Below are 10,876 nucleotides of genomic sequence, written 5' to 3'. Positions count from 1 at the left end.
TTTCATGCTATGAGGGAGAGAGAAACCGAGTCCTATTTATTGTCAAATTATGGCCAATTAAAAAAAATAAAGGGTTATAGATTTTCATGTGGGCTTGTCGCGTTGATTGAGTTAATGTCATGTGTAATACAGTTCAATAATTTCACCGTAAAATTTAAAAGAAGCTAATTGAGGATAAATGTGTCATGCGTGCATCGGTTTGGAGGATTTTTTGGAGATTCAAATTTTAGTTTGAGATAAATTTATCTTAAATATATTAGTTTAAATTTTTCGTGGTATTAACTTTTTTTTTTTGGTAGGTTTATAGCTCAAGAAAATGGGTCAAATTAGAAAGTTTGGATCGAGAGAATCTCGGGCATTGGTGGGAGTATCTCCTTTTACGGCCTGGGGGATTAAAAGTTGGTGGTTTGCTTGTCCGTACTTTCCATGCGGGTGAATAATGAATGGGCGTCTTATGCAATCCTAACTCAATAATTTTACCATTCCGTACCATGCGAGTCGAAATTCGAGTGAGATGTCTACTTTTTCGATTAAATTCCTGAAAAATGCAAGAATCCACTCTTCCCACGCATATCATGCGCTTACTAGTGGTTCGGACTGATGGATGATTGCAAGAGAAAATTTAAAGCACTGGAAGCTACCTTTGTCTAAATTGATATTTGATTTTCGTCATTAACGTCGCGAGAATCAAATGTGGATAATATGTATTAAAGTCACGCTCACAAGTCGCAAGTGCCTTTGTCGAACCATGCTATAATAAATGGTAAAGCATTTTTTTTTTTTTTTATTTTACAAAATTACGAAATCCAATCTGGTGCATGGCACAATTTTACACATTGTTATCACGAGAAAGTACATATAGGATAAGGTAAATTTCGGTATTTGGGGAGACCGAACTTGTGTCGGATATTGGGGAGCTGGGGCTCTTCACTAGTGGGCACGACAGCAAAAGACAGAAATTGACTTTTGCAAAAGGAAAATTGCGACAGCACTTAGAAAGCTTGATAATCTCATATTAGACTTTTGTCTAATAATTCTCACTTCCGTTGAATATGAATAGCAATTTTCGCATTAGATATTTCCAATTATTAATATACTAAACTTTAATTTCCGATTACTTTTTTTTCCTTTTTTTGAAGTCTTTGAAAGGGCTTATAATTCAGATATTTCTCATCGTAGGTTTACCTTATTAAGTCGAATAGCTTAAATATAGAAAAACTGATTTATAAAGTGATTGTGACATATTTTTTGTTCGACATATTTTCAATGGATGTTTAAATATGTCTTACATGTTTACACGCAACTGATTTGCGGCGTCTCTTTGCATTTCAACTTCTTCAAATTTAAATGACTTATTCGAATCAATAAAATAATTATTTAGATCCTCCAGCCTTAAAATGTGTGATGTCTTTGACATGACCATTAAAGGGTTAGCTCACAAAAAAGTCCTGCCTTCGGATAGGTGCGGGACTTTTTTTATTAACTCAAATCGATAGCTCACGCGCTCTGAATTTTTTTTCAGAACATTCAAATTTTCACAATGTATAAGTATTGACAAGTAGAGTCAGCTATGACTTTTTTTTCCATATATTTCTTTGAACTTGAACATTGTTTGATGTTTTGTTGGGGGGGGATAAAAATCGCTTTTTTAGCTTTTAATGAATCGAATAAACAAGCCAAATTAATCCATAAATTGGAAAATTAAAGAAAACAAGAAATAGTAAAGCTTTTATTGGCTCGTATCTCTAGCTAGAGATAAAGAGAAGAAACTTCTTAAAAAAATGTCGAAATTAGATAAAATTTTCCACATTTTTAACTGGATGAAATTATCCGGTGGATATCGCGCTTATTGCTTAGGCATACGTACGATGATACGGCTTACACCGGCTGAAAAAATAAAGTAGATAGATTTATATATTCAACTTTTTACTTAGACAAATCGAATATATTTTTTACTTATTTTAATTGAAACGCCACAAACTACTACAGTATAAATTCGAATAAGATTCTAAACGTTAGCAAAAAGTAAAAAGATTTGCTTTGCCCTAAGTTATGACTAGTAGAAATACACATAGTGGGAGTCTAATTATCCAAATGATGATGGGAGAGGCAAAGCGTAAGGAAAAGTGAGCTGGGCAGGCAGAGAACCGAATAGTCAAGTCATGTCGTCTGCTCTGGTTAGCTATAGCTCCTCCTCCTCCTCTTCCTCCTCCTCATCATTCTTGCACTACATCACGCGTTTCGAAAAAGATAATATCATAAAAAATTTTAAATTAGTACATATATAATAAATTTATTCAAATTAACTTTTGGGTCATAATAATTTTATTCAAAACTAATTTTAAAATTATTAAAAATCCTAAACTGATAAATATACAATAAATACATTCGAAACTTAGATGAATTTCCTGTCAAGTGTCATTTGACTCGGAAGTAAACGTGGATGAATATGTCATAAATATGAGTCTGATATATATATATATATATATATATATATATATATATATATATATATATATTTGGAGTAAATGGAGTAACCCACCTGTTGTTTGGGCCTCTGCACAAAGTTCTGAGTCTTCTGACACACTTTGATGGAAATGTCTGATCCTCCCTGCGCTTCCACTTCTCTTGTCGCTCTGTTCATCGCGACTTGCTTCCTTTGTCTTTCTTCTCTCCACTCCCGGAAGATCTTTGTAAAAAGAAAGAGTGAGTGAGTGGCCTTTCGGTAAATACGTTGGCGAACAGATGGTGCGTGCCTGTCGACTTGGGGCTTCCCTGTATTACTGTGCGTGCGTGGGCACTTACTCAATCCGCAACCTCCTGTCCAAACACAGTTACTTGTTCTGAGGATATGATTTGATATGATATGATAAAGTATTCGCGATAATAATTTTGGAACAAAATTTCTATTTTAGAAGTATTTTTAGAGTAAAAATTCATTTGATAATGTAACTTTTAGAGCAAAAATACGTTTGATTACGCAACTTTATTTTTCCACTTTTAAAATATTTTTTGCTGTATTTAAGCCACTTAAAGAAGTAAAACAAAATTACTTATTCCATAAGTAGAAAAATCATCTTTTGACCATAAGTTGATTTTTGAAGCGGAAGTGTTGCCATGCGCTCCCTTAATCTATGTAGTGTCCGTATATAGAAAGGAAGAATTTACATTACATACATAGTTAGTAAGGAAAAATTCCCAAAACAACTTTAATCTAGCCATAAGCAAAAAAAAAAAAAAACACTCTGATTTCGGTCGTCGAATAATAGGAATGGAGAGGTAGGATTTCGCACTTCGCAACACTCCGAATATGGCATATTTTCTCTAATCAGAAAAAGGTGTTGGCGGGTTATGAGGTAAGGCAAGGCGAGGCTGGTATTATTCCCGTCCTTCTGACCATAATTTTAGAAATATGTATATATTTTTTACAAGTTAACTTAGTTTAACGTATACGTGTACTCTATAATAATCTATTGATTTACTTTATATTTTTAGATGGTTATTAGGAACATAAGTGATGATGGTATAAGTCATTTAATGTAAGGTCAATTAAAATGGGAATTATAATAGAAAATTCCTCAAATTATTTGAATAATATGTAAGCAACAATGCAAATATGAATAGGAAGGTATAATTACCCAACTAAAAAATAACAAAAGGTATGAAATGGCGTGACAAGGTGGGTGTTGGGCACACATGACAACACTTCTGCTTCGGAAATTAACTTCTGAACAAAAGTTGATTTTTCTACTCTCCTCTAGAAGTTAATTTCTAATCAGAGAAAGACGTTTGATAACATGACAAAATTTATGCTTCTGGAACATAAATTCGTTTAGTAAAAATTGAAAATTTCTACTTCTGGAACATGACTAACACAAAATCTTTTACGAAAAAATATTGATCATAACCTAAAATGCATGTTATTCGAGAAAAATGAAATACAAATATTGACGGATTTATGTATACTTTATCATTTCATTATTTTATGCAAATGTAGACCAATTTTATGGGGAAAATTCTACTAATGAATATGATGGCCGAGCTGATATATCCATGATAAAAGCACGGGGTAGTTCCAGTGCTTTCTCACCCGTGCCTTTAGCGTTGTTTATATCGCAAATGGCATAGTGTGTAAACCTTCTTCATGCCTAAACCCTTTCTAGTTCGGGGTGCATCGTGATACATTCAATAAACCATACCATGAAATGAATTGGTTTAGGACAAGCAACAATTCTGCCGTCGTAGCTGGAAATGTTCACAATTTGCCTAGAACATTGTGCTTCACCTTTAAGAACCATATATACATATATTGCATATAAATTTCCCCATCAAATCCATCAATTCGACAAATTGACAAAAGAAAGGTATCTTTAAGTTCTCAATCAAATGCAGAAAATATTACTATATGACCTTGGAAGTGCTTGGATATTTCCAAGGGCCCTTATCGAACCTTAGGCAATGCCTCTACCCAGCACAAGTATAGCCACCACCAAGACATTCTGGTAGTTCTCTGAAGAAATTTGCAAAGTTAAGAAAACTCCAAGGTTTCGATGAATAATGTTACACAGGTGATAATAGTTGGCATTTTGTCAAAATTTGAATGGATGTACCTATCCAAGAAAAAAGCAAGAAGAAATTGAAAGAAACGCGAGAGTTTCAATTACTTAGCATCAATCATTTTCAGCAATTTGGTCCAGTACTTGTTGAGAACCTAAGAAGAAATTCTAAGTGAGTACATCTGAAAATGACATTCACAAACCCTGCATAGTGCTTTAAAGGGTGTGAAGAATATCGATAAATAGAAATATATATGTAGTTTGCCTTCTCAACAACAAATTTCCTTGCTTTCCATAATGTGAGATAATTGACATATAACTTGAGAAGTTCAAAGACGATAACAACAATAGTATAATTGTGTCCTTGTGGGATTGCTTGGTCCACTTTAAAATATTTGTGGGATGCCATTTAACCAATTTGGGTCAATTGTTCGGTCCATTTTGCCATGATTGTGTCATTTTGGGATGCCATTTAACCAAATCATGAAACATTTATTTCTTATAATTTGTTAAAAAATGATAATGCTAAAACACTTTCATGCAACACAAATTTAGTGATAACTTATAATTTTTTATTTTTTTAAGAAATAGTTTTTTAAGATTTTTTATTTTTTAAAAAATATTTTTTTATTTAACGGCGGGAGGAGGCTGACGGCGGACCGCAATCACTGGAGGCGGATTTTCTCTTTTTGATTTTAACTTATGGAGAGAAGTAATTTTTCTTTTGCTTCTGAAGTAGATAAAAGAAGTTGCATGACTAAACAGATTTTTGCTTTAGAAGTTATGTTATTAAATAAATTTTTGCTTCAAAATCACTTTTGAAGTAGAAAAATCTACTTTAGAAGTGTTACCATCCGCGCCTAGCTGCTCCACCCCAGGTGGAGTATGAGGTGAAGGGCGAGGTAAATCTCCGAATGATTTGGGTGTGGACAAAGAGCGCCGCTACAGTCATCCCGTGCCCATCTCCCTTCCTTTTTTTAACATAGGGATATTTGAATCTTGAGCTCGACCAATCCCACAAATGTGCACAAACCATCTCATCTACATGAATTGAGTAAGGTTCCAACCACAATGTATGTGCATGGTTGCCATAGTCACTCTAAGATGGAAAATTCTCATACCGATTATTTTATACATCTATTAGAAAAATCACATAGCGATCCTTAATATATAACATTGCTCAGTATAATATGGACAATTTCTCGATGCATGCAACTAATTAGTTTAATCATACAATTTACTTTTGATGGTTATAATCTTTTAGAATCCCAAGTCACGCAAATATTCAAAGTTCTCGAAATTCACCTTAATTGAGTATGTTTAAGAGTAACATTAAAAAAGAAAAAAAAATTGTGTGGAACTTGCACATGATGGAGTCACGTGATAGAATCACGTTCGACCCAATATCTACTTGACTTGGATGCTGTCCGGGAATATGTGATTATCTTGCTTTTGTCGACTCAATATTCCCTTATGTACTTTTTAGATTTGTTCTTGGAAAAATTTCCACTATGAAGAACATATTCTTTTCCGTATGAGCCCTTTAGAGAGTCAGTGGATCTAACTTAAATGGGAAATTTTCAGCATCTCCTTCTTTAAATTTGTGTAGCAAAAGTCAGATTCTAATAACTTGTTACATTTTGTAAGTTGATTTTTTTTAATTGATTTTAAGTATGGGGCAATGGTGATTTTTCAAAATTTGTTCATGCTAACAAGGGTTATGTATGTGATTTTCCTTTTTCTTTTTGCATTTTTAAAAATGCTCTCTTTCTCTCTCTCTCTCCTTGCATATTTTCAGCGTCTCCAGAGAGTCGAGGCCTTTGACTAAAATCAACGGAGTTCTTCTTCCTCTTCACTTATTTAAGATGTCTTCAACTTTTAAACCCCTAGTCAACCCTCACACAAGCTCAATCTTTTCTCTTTCACGGCAATGGCTGTTAAATTCGAAGTCTCATGACTAACAGACTAAGAACTCAAAACTTATCCAGTTGGGAGTGGTTCCAGATTTCTGAAAGCGAAACCATTTGGAATCGAACTAGCTGGTTTTGAGCCAAATAAAATGAACTCGAGAGCAGAGTCATTAGTTTTTTTTTCCTCGTTCATAAGACATTGCAAACTTATTTTAGGATCAATTGGCACAAGCGCATGGCAACACTTCCGTTCTAGAAATCAACTTTTGGCCAGAAGTTGATTTTTCTACTTCTGGAGAGAAGTATTTTTTTTTTTTTTTTTTACTTTTTCAAATGGTTGCTCTAAAAGTAAAAAATGAAGATATATTACCAAACGGATTTCTACTCTAGAAGTACTTCTGGAACAAAAATTCTACTCCAAAAGTGCTGTAATTAACGCTTTAGCTTTTCCTATGAGAGTGGATGAAGCATTTAAAAGCTCCTTGGTCCTCGTAGGAACAAATCTCTCTCTCTCTCTCTCTCTCTCTCTCTCTCTCTCTCTCTCTCTCCATATATCAAATTAGATGAAAGCCAATCAAATAGAGTGACTCCCAAGTAGAATCGACGTTTTAGAGCATTAATCTGAACCAAATTGGCCTTAGCCGGTTCTTAGGATTAATTTAACCTAGTCGATTCACTTGAAAAGTGTCATCCGTCCAACGGTAGTCTAAAACTTGTAACAAAAATGCACACAAGTATACTTTCGTTTTGTCATTTAAGTCTTTAAACACTTTGTAAAAATGCAATCGATCAATTTTCGTTAACTCTATTAGTATTTGTGAGATGGAAAATCTACGCTATTCTCGAGAGCAACCCACGGCCGATTGGCTAAGAGAAAGGCAAAAAATTAATACAAAAAGAAGGCTACACAAATTTTCCGTCGAAAAAACAAACTGAAGAGCTCGTTAGAACGCATGCATGGGTTTTCAAATTCAAACAAGCGAGGTTGAAAATTTTAGTACTCAAATGCATGGTCACGTTGAGTGCCCCTTTCCTTTCGGCCTCCGAAAGCAGCGAGGCTCAAACTTTGTTTCCTTTTTGGCAGGCACTGCATGTATGCATGCTCAAAACCGAAACACTCACTGGTTAAGCAGAAGTGGCCATTATTTTCCTGGCCACAGGGTCTTAAAAACTCGGTTTCGGACCCAAAAAAATGGAGCAAAAGAGCACGAATGGGTTCTTCGTATTTTCCATGCACATGTTCTCTCGCAGCAGTACGGTTCAGGAATTCGAGATCCAGCAACCAAAAAGAGAGAAGGAAAAAAAAAACAAATACAAATCTTTGGGTGCCTTCGCCGATACATAAATGCGATGTCTGGACTCTTCCCGGTGATGGTAACCAGCTGAAAAAAATGAAAAAGAACCAGAAAAAGAGAATGATAAAGCCTGAGTTGCCAGCTGAAATAGAACTGTGGCTGTGTCAGCTCGAGCCTCCTCCACCGTCCTCTGCCTCTCCCCCAAACCCAATGCAAATCTAGAGAGAGAAAGACGCTAGAGAGAGAGAGTGTAACTCTGCAGGTTGTTTCTTGTTCTGTCTCAAACTAATCTACTCGTTAAATTTGTCGTCTCTCTCTCTCTCTCTCTCTCTCTTGGCTGGGGGTTGTCTTTAAGGTTGTTTTTTTCTTTTTCTTTTTTGTGTTTCTCTCAACTGTCTTGTCTGAGAGTGTCTTTTTCTCAAGTGCCCTAGCTCCCCTTCTCCCACTAGCCCTTCAAAAGAAAAGAAAAGAGAGAAGAGAAACAGAACTTTGCAGGCTTTTTCATGTCAGATACCATCCCCCTTCCCTCTCCCTGTCTCTCTCCTGTGTGTGGGACGTTGCTGCTTGAGAAATAAAAGAAGCTACAGAAGCAGAAGCCAGTGCCACTGCAAAAGCCTTTTTACTTGCACCTTTTCCCCCTCTATACTACTGCTCCACTCGCATACCAACTCACCAAACAGGACCAAGAGCTTTTGAGCTATTAAAACCCAACAAAAACAAACAAACAGAACCCAGTTAAAAAAGCAAACCCTGACCAATCTCTATCTATCTCTCTCTCTCTCTCCATGGACTTGCAACTGAAGCAATGGAGGAGGCAGCAGGACGGGTCAGAGCCACCACCAGCAGCATCAGAAGCACCCTCTGCGAAGTTGCCAAGGCTCGTTCTTGACGGACCCCATCACCCGCAATCCCAATCGCAATCGCAATCGCAATCGCAACCAATGCAATCTCTAGCTGCTGCCTCCTCCTCCTCCTCCTCCTCCACTCTCTCTCTGTTTGTTCCCGATAAACTCAGCAGCAACATGACAGCAGCAGCGTTCCCAGATTCTGCTCCTGCTGTCCCCAGATCCTTCCCCAGTGAGCTTCTTGTCCCTCTCCTTGTCCCGCTCTCTCTCTCTCTCTCTCTCTTCCTGACCCCCAGATATAACAAAATGAGAAAGAGCAGAAATAAAAAGATGTGTTGGTGCAATAAAGTTTCAAGCTTTGATTGGATCTGTTCTTGGTTCCTGCTTGATCGAGTTTTATGTTGATCTGGTTTTGGGTTTTTTGGCTTTCTTGGTGGGTCATTTGAACCAAGAAATCAGTGAAATTTGTTTCTTTTGAGCAGGGATGGGAAGCTATTTCAGCTGGGCTCAGCGGCAGGAGCTGGAACTTCAGGCTCTGATCTACAGGTTCATGCTAGCTGGAGCCGCCGTCCCAGCCGAGCTGCTCCAGCCGATCAAGAAGAGCCTCCTTCAGGCCCCTTGTTTCCTCCACCATCCTCTTGGCCATCTGCAACATTACCCTCAATATCAACCTGCTTGTAAGTTTTTAATTTTATTTTTCTTACTTTTTTTAAACACTTCATCAACGAGCCTGGTCTTTTTTTTTTTCCATGCGTTTCATATATATATTTTTTATGTGTTTCTCGCCAGTGTTGCAGGCAGGGTATTGGGGCAGAGCCTCCATGGATCCCGAGCCTGGGAGGTGCCGACGCACCGATGGCAAGAAGTGGCGGTGCTCGAGGGACGTGGTGCCCGGCCAGAAGTACTGCGAGCGCCACATGCATCGCGGCCGTAACCGTTCAAGAAAGCCTGTGGAAATCCCCACGCCTGCCGCCGCCGCCGCCGCTGCCCATGGTGGCGCTGCCGGGGGCTTTGGTGGGAGTAATCACAAATCTGCTGATCCCGTGGTCGCCGCTGCCCCTCTAGCGGCAGTGGCCGGGGGCGGCCATTTCTCGCTCTCTGGGCCTTCGCCCTCCATCGATCTCTTCCAAAGGTAAACTTTCCCACATCCATTGCACTAAATAATTAGAGAGAACGTACTAATTATTGGCATGCTTGGCTTAGAGAAGAACAATAGTTATGACTAAGCATACATTGCTTGGTAAAATTGGTGGGGCATTCTTCATGTGGTCATTGATGTAACAAAACAGAACGGCTCTGGATTTGGTGGTAACTGAATGGGGTCTCTGCTCATGTCAGATGATATTTGACTCGGTAGGTCCCAAATCTGGGAAAGAGCTCGTGGATTCTGCATTAACTGACCCCAACGATTTCTTTTTTAAAGTGTTGGACCCCACGAAGATTTGCTTGGGTTGCATCGTGTTCAATCTTATTCTTTGCTTAATACTTGCTTTTTGTCTCTGTTCTTTCATGTGCCTCTGCGCTTTCCTGTTTTCAACAGTTACTCCGAGCCCAAGGGTGACGAGCAGCACCTCTTTGAATCCCGGAGCGAGGTGAACGGTGGCAGCGGCAGATCCGACGGGCATATATTGAGGCACTTCTTCGACGACTGGCCGAGATCGCTCCAGGATTCCGACAACTCCTCGAGCAACGCCAGCCCGATGAGCTCATCCACCTGCCTCCTGTCCATCTCCATCCCCGGGAACCCCTCCTCCGACGTGTCGCTGAAGCTGTCCACGGGCCATGGCAGCGACGAGCCCAGCGCGAACGGTAGGAGCGCCGCCGAGAGGGACCCGCCTCAACTTGGGAATTGGGGCACCGGCTGGTCCCCGAACCAGGTGGCCTCGATGGGGGGTCCGTTGGCGGAGGCGCTGAGGTCGTCCACGAGCCATTCGTCGTCCCCCACGAGCGTCCTGCATCAGCAGGTGCCCCGCGGTTTGGCCTCAGCCTCGGAAGCCAGCTACGTTAGCACCTAATTTTGGGGTCATAGGTGGTCTTAAATAGGTGGGGGAGGGGGCGACCAACAGACAATGGTGTCCCAATCTTTCTTTGCTGGTTTCGTTTGGTTACTCTTCCCTGCTCACTTCATTCAGATGATACTCTGTAAATTGGGTGTGTGCCTTCTGTGGTCCTACGCCACGTTATCTGATCTGATCTTTCCTTTAACCCCCAAGTGTTTTATCGAGAAAACAAGAAACGGTGTGTGTGTGTGCCAATTGATGAGATTTCTC

General features: G+C 38.9%; 1 protein-coding gene across 1 annotated transcript; it reads left to right on the top strand.

The window, feature by feature from the left end:
• The first annotated feature begins 8,238 nt into the window (after window positions 1-8,238).
• LOC115742278 (growth-regulating factor 3) lies at window positions 8,239-10,811 on the top strand. Its single transcript, XM_030676469.2, has 4 exons — window positions 8,239-8,838; window positions 9,089-9,283; window positions 9,396-9,738; window positions 10,147-10,811. The coding sequence occupies exons 1-4, from the start codon at window positions 8,547-8,549 to the stop codon at window positions 10,619-10,621; spliced, it is 1,305 nt and encodes a 434-aa protein (XP_030532329.1). The 5' UTR covers window positions 8,239-8,546; the 3' UTR covers window positions 10,622-10,811.
• The last annotated feature ends 65 nt before the right edge of the window (window positions 10,812-10,876 follow it).

The sequence above is a fragment of the Rhodamnia argentea genome, chromosome 10 (genome assembly GCF_020921035.1).
Source record: "Rhodamnia argentea isolate NSW1041297 chromosome 10, ASM2092103v1, whole genome shotgun sequence".
NCBI classification, from domain to species: domain Eukaryota; kingdom Viridiplantae; phylum Streptophyta; class Magnoliopsida; order Myrtales; family Myrtaceae; genus Rhodamnia; species Rhodamnia argentea.
Note: the sequence above shows the minus strand (reverse complement) of the source record. Positions and strands in the feature narration are given on the sequence as shown.